Source organism: Lactuca virosa, chromosome 9, assembly GCF_052849685.1.
Source record: "Lactuca virosa cultivar CGN04683 chromosome 9, Lactuca_virosa_CGN04683_v6, whole genome shotgun sequence".
NCBI lineage: Eukaryota > Viridiplantae > Streptophyta > Magnoliopsida > Asterales > Asteraceae > Lactuca > Lactuca virosa.
This window is the reverse complement of record NC_136434.1, coordinates 97,118,173-97,136,945: the sequence shown is the minus strand read 5'-3', so window position 1 is coordinate 97,136,945 and position 18,773 is coordinate 97,118,173. Positions and strand designations below refer to the sequence as shown.

The following is an 18,773-nucleotide window of genomic DNA, read 5'->3' as shown; positions in this document are numbered from 1 at the left end:
TGGTGCTCGGCCTTGACCTTGCTGCAGGTCAAGCATCTCTCAACGAACCAAGCTACATCCCTCTTCATGCAAGGCTACCAGTAATCAAGACGAAGATATATGTACATCTTCGTCGCCCCGGGATGGATAGAAAACCTGGATTTGTGCGCCTCCTCTATCAATACATGGCGCACACCTCCATGATATGCGACCTACACTCTACGGTGTAGAGTCGACAATCCACGATTGTCATAATCGAAGGAGGAAACCTGACCCACAATACACTCACTCTTGCGATGTTTCTCCTTCATAGCCTCCTGCAGGGCCTCTCGAATCCGCTCCAACAGTAGGGTTACCACCGTCATCCTCAAACAAATATCTCTGATCGGCGCTGCCTTGCAGCTAAGCGCATCGGCCACGACATTGGCCCTCCCCGAGTGGTAGAGGATCTCACAATCGTAATCCTTCACCACATCAAGCCATCGACGCTATCTCATGTTCAGATTCGGTTAATCCATAAGGTACCTCAAACTCTTATGGTCCGTGCAAATAGTACAGCGGACCCCATAGAGGTAATGACGCCAAATCTTGAGGGCGAAAACAACTGCCCCCAACTCTAAGTCATGCGTCGGATAGTTCGCCTCATGAGGCTTCCGCTGCCTCAAAGCGTAGGCGATAACATGCCCCCTCTGCATCAATACCGCGCCCAAACCCGAGATGGACGCATCGCAATACCCGTGTCAAGCCATTCTGGGGTGTTGACCTACCCATGTCAAGCAATTTTGGGGTGCTGACCTACCTGTGTCAGGCCATTCTGGGGTGCCTGCCTACCCTCCGGTCTATCTCACCCGGTCACGGGGACTATTTCACCCCTACTACTATCATAATAATATATATCATAATCATGTTGTCAGACATATCTGGGGTGTCCGACCTACCCTTCGGTCCTAACAACCGAATCGGGGACTATTCCCCTTCCTACTACCACTAGCACATAGAACATATCATACTGGCACATAGAACACATCTAAAAATAGCAACCAGACAATTATCACATAGACAATCATCTCTACTGAAATCAACTACTAGTTGGTCGGCCTTAGTGCCTTAGACCCATTTCTACTGGAAGGTAACTCACCTCAATGTCGTGTAGTGTCTGCACTGTCCTCGGTACGGAAATCAACTCTTCTCGACTCCTCGATCCCTACACATCATCCTTTATAAGTTACCATTTCATACTCATAACCCCTACCAGAGTCAACTCAAGTCCAAGTCAAAGTCAAGGTCAAAACCCTGGTCAAAGTCAACGTCTGGTCAAAGTCAACACCTGTTGACCAGACTCGCCGAGTTGGTCCACCATCTCGTCGAGTCCCCACGTCCACAAAATGCCATAATCCCGTCCCTACTCATCGAGTATAGCAAGAGCTCGACGAGTTCGCCTTCAACAACACATCAGACTATCTTCAACCGACTCGCCGAGTTCGTCCTTGAACTCGTCGAGTTCATCTTCATCCATATGAAGGTGTTCAGTGTATGACTCACCGAGTTCATCCTTGAACTCGTCGAGTCCGTCTTCATGAGGTTGGGTCATTGCCTTGAACTCGTCGAGTTCCTCCTTGAACTCGTCGAGTCCTTTGGTCTTCAAGTCCATATCAAACCCCTAACAGGCTGAGTGTTCCTTCCACTCAACCAAAGACCATTTCCAGAAGACATTTGGGGGAAAATGCGACCCGACTCGCTGAGTCACCCAAGCGACTCGCCGAGTCCCTCTTTGTCCAAAACTATTTAGTCGATTATAATGGGTCTTAATGCATCAAAACCATAGATCTGGCCTCCCAGGGTCCATTTTATACGTAAAGTTCCAATATTGACGTCCATGCATGGGGTTTTGGCTAAAAAAGCCATAAAAAAGAGGTATATAAGAAGCATGGGTCTCCCATGGCCATAAAGTTGGCACCTTTATGCCATGGGAACCCTCTTTGGTTCCAAATCTGAAGTGCAACTCCAAATATACACACAAATCCGAGTATAGCCTCTCTAAATCTTAGAAAAGGTAGAAAATAGCCCCAAATCAAGATCTAATTAATGAATAGCCAAGGTATCAGCTTTATACCTCAAATGAGCAGGAAATGTGCCAAGACTTTTGGATCTACTTGCTCTCTCTTGATCTCCCAAGCTTCCTTCTCCTCTTCCAACTTCAAATACACAAAAAAAGGCACCAAAAAGCTCAAGAACACTCAAATAAGGCTTAGGGTTTCGAGTTAGGGTTTCTCTGGGTTGGGAGGAACAATGGAGGATGTGTTGGGGCGTTATAAGTTGTTTAAATAGGGTGCAAACCCTAAATATTAGGGTTTCATCCAGACAGTTCTACTCGTCGAGTCGGTCTCCCGACTCGTCGAGTAGGTCACTTATCCTGCCGATCCAAAGTTGAGTCTACTCGACGAGTTGGGCCTCCAACTCGCCGAGTCCCAGAGAAAAACATGAGTTTACTTTAATTAAAATACGTACCAAGAACCGGATGTTACAAATAGGGCTTGAGTAGTTTCGTACTTTTCAACTTGAAGAAGACATGACTTAGGGAGAGTCACTAGAGGAAGAGTTGGAGAAGCATGATTTCCAGTTCCACCATTGCTTGAAGAAGGGAACACTCTTTCACCTTGATCAACATGTGGAAGATCATCTTCAGATAGAGAAGGAAAAACGTTTCCAGAAGAACGAGGAAGACCATTGTTGTCAGAACATGACATCTATAAAGGGAGAATAGAGAATTCAAGTTAGTTGATTTTAATCCTTAATTATTAACCCAAAAAATTTAAATTAAGGCTAGGATCCATATTTTTTATTCGAATTCTGAAGAGGGATCCCGTAATCAAATTCGAATCTATTTTAGGTAGGTAAAGCATTTACCATTTTCAATATTATGAAACTCCTAGATCTTTTGAGATTCATTGAACTATTCAATGGCATGTTTAATCTCGATTATGCTCTCACTTTGTGACTGAGATGTCGAGGATCACAAACGAGATGTGAATAACCATGCAAATTAGATTGGTACTCTCGATGTCATTTATCATCTGAAATTAACATGTCGGTTAACCACATGCGCTCCATTAATTCAATGATAATTTACGAGACACTCATTGCCAACAATATTAGTCACATATTAGTGTGTCGGTTAACCACACACGCTCCACTAACGACCAATAAGGTGCAATGTGCAATTTTATGGGTTAGCATCAAATTCACATTTTTCCTAAAGTAACTAAGAATGAGTTTTTAGAAAATGGTTTAGTTACTTTATCATTATACTTTTAATGAGGATTAATTGCCATATCAAACCCGTTCGGCTAACAACCCTCCACCATACAAGAGATCGGTGTGTAAGAATGGATACCCAATGGCGGTCATTTTACAGTCCGCTTCCATAAACTCTCCTTATAGTATGGTTTCGTGAATGAGACGTACTAGCGGTTCGACTCACTTTTCTTATACATATAATATATGTTAAAACATTTTAATTATATATAGTATAAGGTGTATTTTAGAACATTTTAAAATAGCAAGGGTTTAATCTTTTAATAAATTAAACTTTGAATTTAATTAAATTTAAACATTTTATGGATTTATTAATTGTCCTTTAATTGATCTCTTAATTAAATTAATAAAACCATAAGGATGTATTTTAAACTTTTCAAAATACTAGGGTTTTTAAATCCTTTTAAAATTTCGAAAATTAAAAACAATTTTAATTCAAATTTTAAAATTTAAAAACTTTGATCTAATAATTATCTATTAATTAAACCTTTAAATAATTTATTAAATTAATTAAGGATTATCCATTAAATTAAACAAATTAATTTAACCTAATCTCTTATCCCTAAAATCTCGAAAATATGGGAGGGATCTTACAAAATCTTCCAATTATCTTAATAAACAAGAACAAGATAATTACCAAAAAAAAAAGTCCACCAAATCTTTATGTCACACCCAAAAATTTCAAGACAATTTGAACTTTTAAAACATTTCAAACCATTAAAAATCATTACAACTTTGTTTTCAAAATTTATAATATCAGAGTTTTTCCCAGAAACATAAACAAATCATGAGGACCTGTACGATCATGCATTCGCCTTGCCGCGATCCCCCGATGTACCTGAAACAATAAACTGAAACTGTAAGCTCGAAAGCTTAATGAGTTCCCCCAAAATACCAACGCCATACCAATATAACCACAACAAATAACAATTACAGATCAGCATGCATAATGAGCCTTCAGCCTGACTGGACCGCCCCACAGGGCCTACAGCCTATCTGGACCGCTCCCGAGCCTTCGGCATGACTGGACCGCCTCGCAGGGCGTACAGCCTATCCGGACCGCTCCCCGGGTATGTTGGCCTACAACACAAAGCAGGACCGCCTCAACCCAACCCCCAATCAAACAAACATGTGCACATAAATATCATACGCTAGCTCATATCATATAACAGTCAAACTGATCTAACAGATCACTAATCATAGCAACATCCCAATAACCGGGATACAGACCTAACTAGTCACTAACATAGCATCATCCTATAACCAGGACACTAACCTAACCAGGTCACTAAGCATAAGCATACCATCATCCTAACTACCAGGATGTAATCAATAAACATATCACGCCATAATCCCGATACAATATATAAAGGGTCGGCCTTGGTGCCTTAGACCCTGTTGATATAGTGAGGATAACTCACCTTGCAAATGTCGACTCGAAAGATAAGCTTGCCCTCTCGGATCACTGCCGAAAACTCCACCACCTATAATCGCCATACAACCATGTTCATAAGTTCCCAAAATGCCCCCAAAAGTCCAAAAGTCAACCCATGGTCAAAGTAAAAGTCAACTACCAAGGTCAGCAGTCCATGTTGAACTGAACTCGTCGAGTGCAACTAGACACTAGCCGAGTTCCTTGCATAATTAACCCTCTCGCCGAGTCACTCTACTGACTCGCCGAGTCTACGACAATCTTCATTGGACTCGCCGAGTTGTTCATCCAACCCGTCGAGTTCCTGACCATCTTCATATGACTCGCCGAGTCTACCATGCGACTCGCCGAGTCCCTTCAATCCTCCATCCTTATAGGTGCTTTCTAAGCCATGCAAAGGCTCCATATTGCAGATCTAAGCTCCTAGGGCATGATTATCACGTAAAGTTGCAAACTTTACGTGCATGCAAGATGATAATGCCCCAAAACAAGCTAAAGGAATGGCTTAAGGTAAGGGAAAGGTCATAGCTTGACAAAGACTGAAACTTTATGACAAAGAGGGGCTAAAGGAGTCCAGATCTGAGGTTGAAAAACCTCAGATCCTGACCCAAATCAGAGAACCACCTCAAAACCCCAAAAAGGGCTCTAAACCCATAAATGAAGAGATCTAACCAAAGGAGAGTCAAGGTAACAACTTGTTACCTTCAAAACGATGCCAATACAGAGAAGAATCCGGATCTACAACAGCCCTTTGCTTCAAACTTCTTGAACTCCAATCCCTTTACTCCAAGAATCTTCTTTCAAGATAAGAAGCACACAAAAATAGAATGAAAGCACAATTAGGGTTTCTGAATTCAAGGGAGGCAGTAAGAGAGGTTAGGGGGGAATAAGTGATCCTTAAATAGGGTGCAAAACCCCGGAAATTAGGGTTTCATCCTCCAGCTCCTACTCGTCGAGTCCCTTCTTGGACTCGGCGAGTAGGTCACTAAAAACACGCGGACCAACCCGCTGCTACTCGACGAGTAGGGCAACCAACTCGTCGAGTAGACCTTGAAATCAAGAAAATTCTTATATAAAATCGATACCTGAGAATCGGGGCGTTACACTTTAACTAACATAATATGGAAAATCTTGGGGGAGGAAGGCAAGGATTTCAATCCTTGCCTTATATTCGAAAATCCCTAGGGTTAGGAAACCCTAGATCTCGAAATTTTGGAGGCCAAAGGAAAGGGTTGAAAAACCCTTAGCAAATTTTCGAAAATAAGGGTTATGAAACCCTAATTGTGAAAATCATAAGGCCTAGGGTTTAATTGCCATAAACCCTAATTTTGTCAAGTTCAATCAATTGCATCAAAATGAAAACAAAAACCAATAGCTCTGATACCACTGATGTGTTTTGAGCATAACAAACAATTCCTATGTATGCATGCAACCCTAATTTGTTGGATCTATGTTTTCTCTATTAGACATGCAATCATTAAACACAAAACAAAAAACCCTAGGAGGCAACTATAATTTTTGAAAATAAGAATAAACTAGGGTTTAGATATATACCTTTAAGATTGTTATTATAAACAATCGTGAATCCTTTCTTGAAAGACCTTTGGTAGCAAGCACCACAAGTGTCGCACCTCTAATGGTTCACAAACAAACCTAGCAACCAAGGAAAACTAGAGAGAGAGAGAGAGAGAGAGAGAGATGAGAAGCCTATATTTCGTCTAAGGCACTTAGAAATAAGTCTTGGCCGAAATTCTACCCTAAGGAGGGTTTATATAGGTGTTAGGAAGGTAGTGGATTAGGCACGTATCTCCAAGATAACCCTAATCCCTTTACTTCCTCCCTAAGGCATCCAAGACACTATTAGAGCCCAAGGAAACCCTAAGAGCACTCTAGATTTTGCTCCCCCGTCTTTAGGGAGGTTCTAGAATTGCCCAATGCTCAACTATTTAACATTGTCACCTTTAGTTGCTACACATTTAATTAATTCCTTTAACCCCAAAATTAATTCCAAATTAATTTTTGTTTAAATATTAATTAACAATATGATTTCTATTTAATATATTATTTCCATAATACATTAATAAATCATTTATTTTCATTTCTAATTAATTTATTAACCAAATAATAAATTAATAAATCATTCTTCTCTCTCTAAAAGTCATCATATTCAATTACCATATTTGAAGGCAACCCAAAAGGGCTGTGTTACTATCAATTCAAGTATATACCAATTATAGTTATGAACTTAGACACACACACATACACACACAGACACACACACACACACACATATATATATATATATATATATATATATATATATATATATATATATATATATATATATATATATATATATATAATATAAAGCATATTAAAATTTTCTTGAAATTTAAGAGGTACATGCTTGAAAACTTAATGTACAAATCTGTTATGTACAAACCGCTAATCTTTCTACGAACAAAAACTAATTATGGTAAATAATAATCACCAAAATTATTTAAGGAATGAAATATCAATTAAGTGTTGTTTCTTTTTCAGTGTGGATAAAAGATTTTACTAAAAAGTAAAAGATATGAGATATGATATCGTTTCACATTACTGTCATTTTATTCACCAGAGTTCACAATTCCACACTCTTTTAACATATTTTAGCTTCGGTTTTAATCTTTTAGTTTATTTTTCTTTCTTTATTCATGTTTCATATCGATACTGTGTATGAATGAATTATTGTGGTTTTCCAAGGATGTTTTTGGTTTTAGTGGTGCGATTATCATATAGTGGTGGGTCTTTATTTCCTTGATTTTCTATTAATTGTTTCTATCATGACTATCCATTCTTTTTATTCTTTATGTTCTAGATATCTACGTATATGGTAAAGTTTTGACATGAAAAAAACTGTGCATTTATATTCTTGATTTTCTATATATTTGTGTATATGTTAAATTTGTACATGGTGGGTCTATTCTCTTCTTTTGAATGAATTTTATGGAAAACTTGAAGTTAATTTTTAATAACTGCAAGAGGACTGAAACAATGGACATTATCTATTATCTTCTCCAAAGTATTACGGGAGAGCTATTAAGGGTCGAACTCCATCCAATTTTGTGATGGGTTGGTCGGTTCAAACTCCTCAAGAACAAGGATCTATGTCAATGAAGCTTTTCTCGCTTTGATATATTTTTCTTCATAAAATATAATTATTCTACGTTATTACATTTAAGTCTATGTATTTTTTAAAGCTTATTTTTCAGGTTGAAATTCAATTTTCGAACCATCTCGAGTAGCTTCTTCTTCTAGATAACAAATTTACTTAGGACCAGTTCTTTAAGTAGTACATGACAAAACAATATGAATTATGCTTAGTGTGTATTCGGCTAATGGTAATTGGACAAAAATGCATTTTCTTTTGTTCCGCCCATTTATTTTCATCTCTCATTGTTCCAAGATATGTGATTTCCCTCCCCATCCTTATTATTGAAAATAGTCCAATATAATTTGTCATAGATGAAACTTTCAAAACATTCTCTGAAAAAGTTTTGATTTTTTGGATTTTTATTTTATAATTCATTTTTAATCTTCTTAGGATTCAACGTGGAGAAGCGATTTATATTATCTCAACTTAGGCATGATGTTTGTCCAAAGGCCAGACATGGAATTTGTTAACATATCAGTCAGAAAATTTATACCCATTGAAACAGTCAAATAACATTTTCTGAAAAAAAAATATTCTTTGAAACAATTATAATTGTTGTCGTCGCTTTGCGCGGGTGTACACCTAGTGTGTGTGTGTGTGTATATATATATATATATATATATATATATATATATATATATATATATATATATATATATATATTCTATAGTCTAGTTTGTCACTTTGTTTTGTCTAATGAAATTGCGGTTTTTTTTTTCTTATTATATATTATCCAAAAAAAAAATTATGCTACCCCTGAACTTTGAATCTGGCTTCGTCATTGGTCACGATCCATGTATATCCCATGGACTAGATATCCTCTACCATTCCTCATATGAGTCGGGGGTCATCCCCTCTATGGTTTAGGGAATGAGATCATCCTCCTCTTATAACTTCTTGTTAGATTGTCACAATCAGTTCATTTTGTTGATATATACCCATGTGGTGTTACTTATTGTCTTACTATGATACAAGAGTCCATACAAACCTTGTGTCTTTTGAACTCATGTCCATGTCATGTGTATTTTGAACTCACGTTTATACCTTATGTCTTTTGAACTCGTTGAGTTCAGTATGACTTTAATCCACTAAGCAGGGCCGACTCTATGATTTTAAGGGTCCTGTGCTAAGAAGAAAAATGGGCCCTAAATACAATTATTTAATATATAAGGAAAACAAATTTAATACGGTGAATTATCGTTACGGAAAACTTAAAAATAAATAAATTAATTAAAAAGGAACATATAAAATTTTATAAAAAGTTCAAGGGCTAATTATGTAACTTCTGAAAACTGATTTGTTAAACATATTGGAAGGAAGGGTTGATTACGAAATATATAGAATAAAGAAATGTGTAAGTTGAATTTAAAAAAAGAGGATCCAACCTACATTGCTTTTGAATAAAAAACATGCCTTTGCCAATTGGGCTACCCAAACTCTATAAAATATTTTGAATAAATTCATATATATTTAGTTTATTGAGGGCCTCTATGATTTTATTGGGTTCCATCATGGATACAAAAATTTACATACAAGCAAAAAATACTTGATATATGATTTCTAGTTTGAACCACATAGCTCCAAATTCCCAATTACATGAGTAATATGATGATCGTTAAGAGTCTTTGATGGAAGAGGCTTGATGAACGGAAGGAGAACCATTCATGGATTCATCATCGTCATGTTGATCAACTTGGAAGGTCTAAAAAAAACCATGATCATATTTGTTAGCTTGAGTGTGAGTTGTTGAGTTAGCTTGAGGTGACGGTCATCTAAACTCATAGTTGAATAAATTTGTTGATCGACGAAGTATAACACAAAGAATTTAACTCAAAATCATACATGAGGCATCATATACGGAAAATGTTTGAACTTAATTGTTACTTGTATGATTACATATTTTTATATGGAGTATATATGACTCACGCACATGTTTTACTTTCACTACGTTGCCCATAAAGTTAATTTAAACATGGCATGCGATCCAGCACCTTACAAAATCCGAAATAACATTAGAAAATGAGTTCATCAAAATTATCGTGTTCCTTTTTACACAACAATCACAAAAACCAACATGACTCGGATTGATTTTTCTACAAAAACATAGTATCATCATCTAGTAAACAAGTTGAGGATCCAAGTCTGCAATGTCAACCGATCCTGAATCAATCGGTTTCATTAGGTATGCAGCCAACAGCTCTGAAACCAGGGCAGCAATATGTGGGATTCTCTTCAAGTTCTTCACCAATGGAATGTCATCTGTTTCCCCAATTGCAATTATCTTTGAATTGATGTCAGCCATTCTGTCCAATTTCCTCTTGAACTCAGGATTCTCTACATCCAATACAGCTGGGAATATCCTAGCTGTCGTTCGGTTCGTCTGCAGTAACACAATAAACACCACTTAATGAACTTACTTGGGACATGACTTAAACCAATACGCTATACATAAGTGACTTTTTACTCGATGTACTAAACAAATCAATCAGAGTACATTTTGCTATTTCTTGCATTTGAGTCTCAAGAGTCAAGATGACAAACCTCAATGATGACATGCATGTCAAACTCCTTGGTGTTCAGCCCAATGCCTTCATAGAAAGAGGTTCTTTGGGTATCATTAAGATACATGGTAACATACACCTACACCCATTTTTAAATTAATAAAAAAAAATTCAATAACAAAATCCTTTCTAAATAAATACTAAATAAATAGAAGCGGAGGGGTATATATACCGATAAGCAGAAGAATCGAGACCACAGCTTAGCCTTCCAGTCGTTGAGGAACTGTGGCTGCGCCTTCATGAGTGCAGAGAAGAAGTCGCCATGTCTGTTCTCATCTTGGCACCAGTTCTCAAAGTATTTGAAAATCGGGTACACTTGGTACTCAGGGTTTGTCTTTAGATGCCTGTATATTGTTATGTATCTCCAGTACCCGATCTTTTCTGACAGATATGTTGCGTAGAATATGAATTTTGGCTTGAAAAATGTGTACTTTCTTGCTTTTGTCAAGAACCCTAAGTCCAATGCCAAGTTGAAATCGGATAATCCCTTGTTCAGAAATCTGCATAAATCGTTGTTAAAATGCTGTTTCTTTGTTTTACGCAATCAAATGAGCATACATATTACATATTACATACCCGGCATGGCGTGCTTCATCCCTGGACATGAGGGAAAAGATCTCGGCGACCACTGGGTTCGTTTTCTGCAAAATGTATCGAAATATGGAAGAAAATCAGAAATAGATGAAGAATTCGAACGATTTTGAAGCTGAAAAGTCAAAATGAGTACCTTGAGTCGTCGACCAAGCTCCTTGTAGAGAAGAAACCCGGAGAACTCAGCAGTACAAGACCTCTCCAAGAACTCAACGAAGATCTGCCTCATAGGACCCTGAATTTCATCAGCAGCTTCTTTGAATTCCTTATTCCTAACGAAATGTGTCTGGTTGTAATCCGTTTTGAATTCCTGCAACAACGCTTCGAATTCTGCTTCGTTCAAGTTCTTGTTCATCTCGGTGTTGAATAGCTGCTCCATCTCGTCGAAATCAGTCGTGTAGAAGCGTGGCGCCAGCAGGGTTTCCTTGATTCCCTTCTTGTTTTTTCCACCACCGGTTCCTTTTGTGGTGGTGGGGGTGGTGGTGGTGGCTGCTGACATACGAACAATGGTGGAGATTCTCTGTGGCAGGATTGTTCTTGCGGAGGTGATGGTGGTGCTGCCGCAGTATCCGATTTTGGAGATGGGTTTGAGCAATGCCATCTCTGCTGCCATTGTTGGTTGTGGATTTCGTTGTTGGTGTCTGGATGGATAGTTGAATTTGTATATAAATTTGGGGGAGAGTGATTGCAATCTATAATCTGTAATCTCATCCAATGAAATCCAGGATCATGAATGGAAAATTGACACGTCGGTTGGAGCCGATTTTATTAGACTTTATTTGCTTCAAATATTTCTGTTATTATATTTTGCGGCTGACAAATACTTATAACTTTGTATATATGGCAACATCAATAATTTCAAACCATACATATTTTAACCAACAATTTCATTATTTATATTTTGGCCAAGGAATAACAGTATATTTTGTTATTGTTATATATATTTTTCATAATGTTCACATATTAATATTTTTAATCAATAATGACAAACTGATCTGTGATATTATTTGTAATTTCGTTTTACATATAGTTATTGTTGATGAGAAATATAAATATACTAAAATATATTACTTGTATAAAATCCATTTTTATTTCTTATAATTTCCCTCAACAAATTTATAGTACTAATTTTATTTTGTTTCTTAATAAGTTATGCTTGGTACAGATTTTTCATTGATATTGTGTATGTTTGGAAATAAGTTAGAAATGGATAATATGTCATTTGAAAATCGATTGTAACTATATGCACATATGTTTTCAATGAAAATTATTTGTTTTACAAATCATTTGATATAACATACTATCATTATCAATTAAAATATAAATACAAAATAAGATATACTAACAAATCAACAAAATCATAGTTTGTATACAACTTTTTCAACCAAAACATGCAGGAACTTGAGGGTTACTAAGAGTCAAAAACAAGACAAAATGGTTTAGACTCATAATAGAGAATATAACAAATAAATTTAAGGATCCTTTTTATACATAACTCAAACCAATAACAAATAGTATAACTTTAGAGTCCCTATCTTTACATAATAAATTTAGGTCATACCAGAAAAGTCAACAAATGATTATAGCAATTTTAGGATGAATTTGACCTAAATTTAGTGACAGGTGATACAATAACAATTCACAATTAACAATTAACAAAGCAAATAAAATAAAATAACACTCCCCGCCCCTAAGCAGATTAACTGCACATTCACAACAAAAGGTACCATGTGATATAATATAATATATACCTACTATCTTCTCAAGTCTCAACATGTTTCCGATTCCGGTTTTCTAACTGGATGTGTTGATTTCCTTTCCATTTTCATGTAAATGTCTCTTCAACCTTCGTAGCCAAATCTCATAATCCATCGGATACGGCGTTCCACAAAGACTATCAACATAATCAGCAAACGCTTTCAAAACAGCCGATATTTCCCCAAGGTTTTGCTGAATCAATCTTTTCGACCAGAATGTGTCTCTCCATTCCAACGCCCCTTCAACGGAATCCAATTCCGGTAAATCCCCACCAGACGAAAAATAAAGCAAATAAACAAGACTTTCCGCATCAGACGCCGAGCATAACTTCCCCTCTTGAAGCGCATACGTAGACGAAAAATGAAGATTCAAAGCCGGCCTATCTCTCTCCTCCAAAATCGCATGCCCCCACCCCACAAGCACAAAATACTGATTCTGCCCACCACCGGAATTCACACAGATTATGTTTTCCGGTCTGATATCGCCATGCCGGATTCCGGCCGTGGCCGCAGTAGACAAAGCCGATAAGCAATCGTGACAACATTTTATCGCCTCATCCGCCCCGAATTCCCCCGACCGGACCATTTCCTCTACTGTTTTCCCGACCGGAGACGTCACCAGAATCGGAGTCCCGCACCACGGATTGTCGCAATTCCCACCGGAATTGGAATTCTGTTTCCGGCAAGCTCCGGGATGAATGATTTTCCCGGACATTGTCAGTTGAGGTAAATACTTGCTGGATAAACCGTTTTGATTCATAACCGAAAAAACTTTAGTTTGTCTCTGAACTTGATACCATAGCTTCATATCTTCCCATGCGGGCTCCACCTGAGACGGATGTGACCCCACGTATAAAAACAAAGCCTTCCCCGGATCATCAACCGAATTAACATAATAATACGACATTTCCCCGTCACTCAAAACTTCATTAATTTTATAACTTTTTTGCCAATTTGAATCCTCCACCACCAAAACCGACCCCACTTCTAATGTAACCGATCTTCGAGGCTCAATGTTTCCGGATTCTTCCGGAACTTCTACGATCTCCGGGGACACGCTTCTTTGTTGGAGTTTGAATAAACCGTTGTTGTTTCCGTTTATTCCGATTTCGCCCATCCTTCTCTCGTTTCTTCTTGTTTGTAGACGCGAACTATGATCGGCTGCTAAATCTTCAATCGAGTTTTTGGGTGGGCCCGCGTACTGCACCATTGATTGAAATGTCGCGAAAAGTACCTGTAAAGCACCGATGTCCCCCCAATTCGCGTTCCCGAGCTTATTCCAGATTCTATCGAAAGGAGAAACAGAAACCTGTGAATGATTCTTAATCCATTCAGAAGCACATTCATACACATTGTTCACATCGAATTCCATTTTGGTCAAATCCCCTTCCAGTTTGACCACACCCCCATATTGACAATCGGCGAGTATAACAAATACCGAATTTAACCCTTTCGATCGGCGGAGACTTCTCGAGAGTAAAACACGTACACCGTAGAACAGGGCTTCACCAAGAATCGATAGGGACGGATACGTAATTTCACTTTCGTTTTCGAGGGTCCCGATCCCAGGTCTCAAAAGTGCTAACTCGAGAATATCGTGCCATTTGCCATGCGGGTGTCGGGGGTTGTTGAGCATTACTGATGTGGCACAGAGACCCGGGAGTTTTCCATTGGCGATTGCTTTTTCTGCTTGATAGAATTTTAAATTTGAGTTGTAGAGAGAGGCCACGTTTAATGGGATGGGTTCGTGTGGGTCCCAGAAGGCCTCCCATAAGCCTTTTATGCTAGCGTGTAGGAAATCTTCAATGGCAAGGAAGGCGGTGGGGTCCATGGTGGCGGGTGGTGATGATGTGTAACCACCGCCACTTGGCATGCGGATTAGCTGTTGGAAAGAAACGCCTTCTAATGCATAATCAAATTTTTGGAGATCAATTAATTCAAAAGGAACATCGAAGTCGAATGAGTTTTCGGATAAAGCTTGGAACCAGTCTTCGAGGTTGGAGGTCAAAGTTTGACTGTCGATGAATCTATGGAGGAATTCATCGCGGATTCTACCACCTGAAGAAATACTTGACTTTTTTGTCCCTGATACTACAGATTCCTGATCTGGTGACCCACCTGTATAAAGATGGTTAGATTTGCTGAGAAAAAAAATCAATGGTCAACATGCATTGGAGCATAATCTTGATTTAGGAGATGATACTTTTTTGCTAGAGTAGAACTGTTATCAGTTAGCCTCCTCCTAGTGAGTAATGGATCTGGTTTTCTATTCTATGCCTATGGAAAATGGGATATTTTGACAATTCATAGCTGTCTTAGGAACCAATACAGAAATTAAATGTGAGTTTGACTGTTGTAGCGCATCTATAAATGTCTGGTTCTTTTAGCATCACAGACATAATCAAATTCAAATGCAATTTGAGTATCTTACACAAAATAAAAGTTGGTTAGTTTTCTCTTTATCTGATTCATTGGTCCTAAATTTCCATACAATCTCCTCTTTTATCTGGCCTTGCAACATCTATTTCATGTTACAGCAACAAGCAAATCAAGAGACTAGCCCCTTTACATTACAGAGTAGGATTCAACTCTTTCTAGGCTACTTCAACATATTCCCCCTTTCAGAAAAGGAATTACAAAGCTAGTGAAACAGCAGTTTGTCTTGCAATCTTTAGGTAAAACAAATAGCAGTTTTCTTACAATTATTGGACAAAATAATGGATATCAAAACTGCAACTTTTTCTAGGGGTAACTTGACCTGTGCCACAACTAAGTCGTCAGCAATAACTTGAGGTGAAATCAGGTCAAGATCAAGATTTTGGTCTTGTGTAGTCGTGTAGATGATTAAGAACCAATTTGCGTTATATTGAACATAAGTGGGGAACTTTAGGGTAAACCTAGTTTATGGCACTTAACCTATGTGAATTCTTATTTCTTCTAATTTAGAAAAATAATGGTAATTTCTCTCCATGATCATTACAAAGAGAAAACAAACAAATAAAAATTCGATTGAAGATCTACTCAATCTATATTCAAAAAGATAGATTCTTCCAGAAATTGAAGAAAGAATACATCACATGAGACAACATTTTATTTATCTCGCATCCCCCTATATATACTGTTAACCCTTCGACACCAAAGAAACACTCAATTCCAGTTAAACGACAATAAACTATAAGCTTATGCGAACATAACATCGTCAATCAATTAAACCACCTGCGAATTCTAAGCCATCACGCCATATGTAAACAAACTAGGTCAGGTAAAATCACTCTAATGTAAATCAATTCAAGGGGGAACAGGCAATTCCGAATGAAACATAAGCAGAAGAATAATTCTAGGGACCCTAGATATGATAGGAAGTGAATCGTGAAGTCGATTGGGTGTAGATGTGTAGCAGAAGACCAAAGAAAGTGGATAATAATTTACCAGGAAATTGTTTACCTTCCATGACGAAGAAATCGAAAAATCGGTTGAACAGCTGCCAGATCCTGTGTGAAGAAAATGCATCACTTGAAGAAAGGTCTAATAAGTAGTCAAGAATCGGTCCACTATCTAGCACGCGAAGACGCACTGCTCCGCTCTAGCGACTAGCGTCTTTGTATATGAGATAAGAAATCGGGATATAACCAAAATCACCCTTTATTTAAACGGTCCTCTACTTTGATAATATGAAATTGTAGAATTTAAAGGGTGTTTAGCTAAGCTCATGAAAAATCATAAGTATTTTTCAACTTATAGTTTATAAGATGACAAGTTAGTAAGTTAAGGGTGTTTAACTTATAAATGGATAAGTTAGTAAGCTGATAAGTTAGGGGTGTTTATCTTCTTGATTTTGACTTATTATCGGTATGATATTGGTATAAACTATTTATATCCAAAGATAATTTTTAGCTTATAGCGGTATAGAAATGGTAATAAACTAAGGGGGTGTTTGGGATTATTTTTTGAACTTAAAAGTTCTTTTTGTAAAAATTCTTTTTGAGGTTAACTTTTGAGTAGACAAAGGCCAAAATTTGTTTTTAAAAAGTGTTTGGGTTGTATTTCTTGACTTTTGAGTGTAATTTAGCTTTAAAATGCTAAAAGTCACAAAAAGTCACACTTTCCTGACTTTTGAAAACCTATATTTTTCTTTTTTACAAAAGTTATTTTGAAAAGAACATTTGTATCTCCCAAACATCTTTTTGACTTTTTAGAAAAATTAAAAGTCAAAAGTCATTTCAAAAGTCATTTCAAAAGTAATTCCAAACACCCTCTAAAAATGAGCTTAAAATAAGCTTAGTCTAACACCCCTAAGGGAGGAGGGAGTCTTTCCCTCCCAACCCACTCAATCCACTGCCACATCAGCATTTCTCTCTCCTCTCTCTTCTATCTTTTTCAACCCACAACACATGAAAATCCTATCTTTCCCAACCCACTCAATCCACTCAATTTTCTATTTTAAAATAACAACAAATTAATAAAACTTATACAAAACTAATTTACATAATATTAAAAATATACAAAATAATTTAAAAACTAATTAAATAATATACAAAAATTGATTTGGTACAAGTTTTGATGCATAATGTGCAAGTGATTATTGCATGAGTTGAAAATGGTAGGATCGGGTTAGTGAAGTCGCTTATTAAGTCCTTTCAACCCAAACTTGTTAAACCGTTGAATAAGGAACGACTCCTTAGGGGTACCAGCGGTACCTCCCATAAATATTTCCAAACCCGTGCATGGTACCCTCCCCCTAATGAGAGTTGTCAAAGTAATTTTTTTTTATAAAAGTAGTTCAAATTTTTCAAAATATAAACAAAATATGTTCAAACCATAACATAATTTATACCAAAACACAATCCACACGGATTCTTTTACTTGATTTTTTTATAAAAAAAAAATGTTTGTTAGTCAATTTAACAAGTCCAAAAAAACAAAAATAAGTTGCAACCACTTTGATACCAACGAATGACCAATTTATTACGAACAAGGTGATTTCATTATTACATTCTTAACCCATTTCATGATGTCGGACGATGATATAAAATTCTATCGTGGTAAATCATTTCCACTTAAGATGTTCGATTATATTTTCGAAGATATAAAATTCACTGTGGAAGACCAAAATAGGGATTCATAATGGCCTTGTGTAATTAATGCACGTAAAGACACACTTATACTCGAGATCTAAAAAAATGAAATGGGTTACTGATATTAAAATAAAAAAGTTGCGGATTAATGGCTTGTTAATGATGATATGTACTGTCCTAAACTTTTGGAAGAGCAAAAACCGTCCTGCATTTAAATACAAGTACAAACAACCTATTTTACACAATTTCTTTACCAAACAACCTACTTTTCAGTTATTTCCAGTTCCAGACTAAAATTGGTTCCGAAGCAAAGATTGAACAAAATTTTGATCATAATCGGTTCCATACCAAATTTAACCGGTACCATACCTGAAACCAAACCGGAACCAATTCCTTTATAATGGTTAGATCTTCGGTTCTAAGGAAAGTTCATTTCCAATTTTAGATTATTTTGGTTCCGATTCTTATCTGATTAGAACCAGTTTCGAAACCGAACACATCCCTATTCCACATAGATATAGTCAACCGAAAAAACCTACAGGCGTCTATTTAAAATATCAATAGATTAGAAACTTGTATTTTGGATCTTATTTAACACAATTTGAACTTTTATTGCTAAACAAATAGTTATTCAAAAGTCAAAACTCCCATTACAATAACCCATAAGTTTTAAGTTATTGTGAATCTTTAGAAATTTTGAGTTTTGAGAGGTGGTATTATCTTTCTTTAATATAAAAATGGTTTTTATATACTTATTGTTAGTTTTTAATAAACTTATGCCTCCAAAAAAACTTAAATATAATTTAATTAAGATTAGATTTACAACCTACAATGCCATAATTATTTAACATGAAAAATATTGCAACT

At 36.7% G+C, this 18,773-nt stretch overlaps 2 protein-coding genes across 2 annotated transcripts; both read right to left on the bottom strand.

Annotated features, from left to right (window-relative positions):
* Positions 1 to 9,914: 9,914 nt before the first annotated feature.
* On the bottom strand, positions 9,915 to 11,731 carry CRD1 (dicarboxylate diiron protein, putative (Crd1)). The gene is made up of 5 exons (XM_079071243.1): positions 11,211 to 11,731; positions 11,060 to 11,124; positions 10,656 to 10,983; positions 10,464 to 10,562; positions 9,915 to 10,302 (listed from the first exon to the last, which is right to left on the bottom strand). Exons 1-5 carry the CDS (start codon positions 11,685 to 11,687, stop codon positions 10,039 to 10,041), a joined length of 1,233 nt encoding a protein of 410 aa, XP_078927369.1. The 5' UTR covers positions 11,688 to 11,731; the 3' UTR covers positions 9,915 to 10,038.
* Positions 11,732 to 12,519: 788 nt separating this feature from the next.
* On the bottom strand, positions 12,520 to 16,446 carry LOC145137101 (Protein kinase superfamily protein). Its single transcript, XM_079071242.1, has 2 exons — positions 16,276 to 16,446; positions 12,520 to 14,949 (listed from the first exon to the last, which is right to left on the bottom strand). The coding sequence occupies exons 1-2, from the start codon at positions 16,280 to 16,282 to the stop codon at positions 12,869 to 12,871; spliced, it is 2,088 nt and encodes a 695-aa protein (XP_078927368.1). The 5' UTR covers positions 16,283 to 16,446; the 3' UTR covers positions 12,520 to 12,868.
* Between the last annotated feature and the right edge of the window lie 2,327 nt (positions 16,447 to 18,773).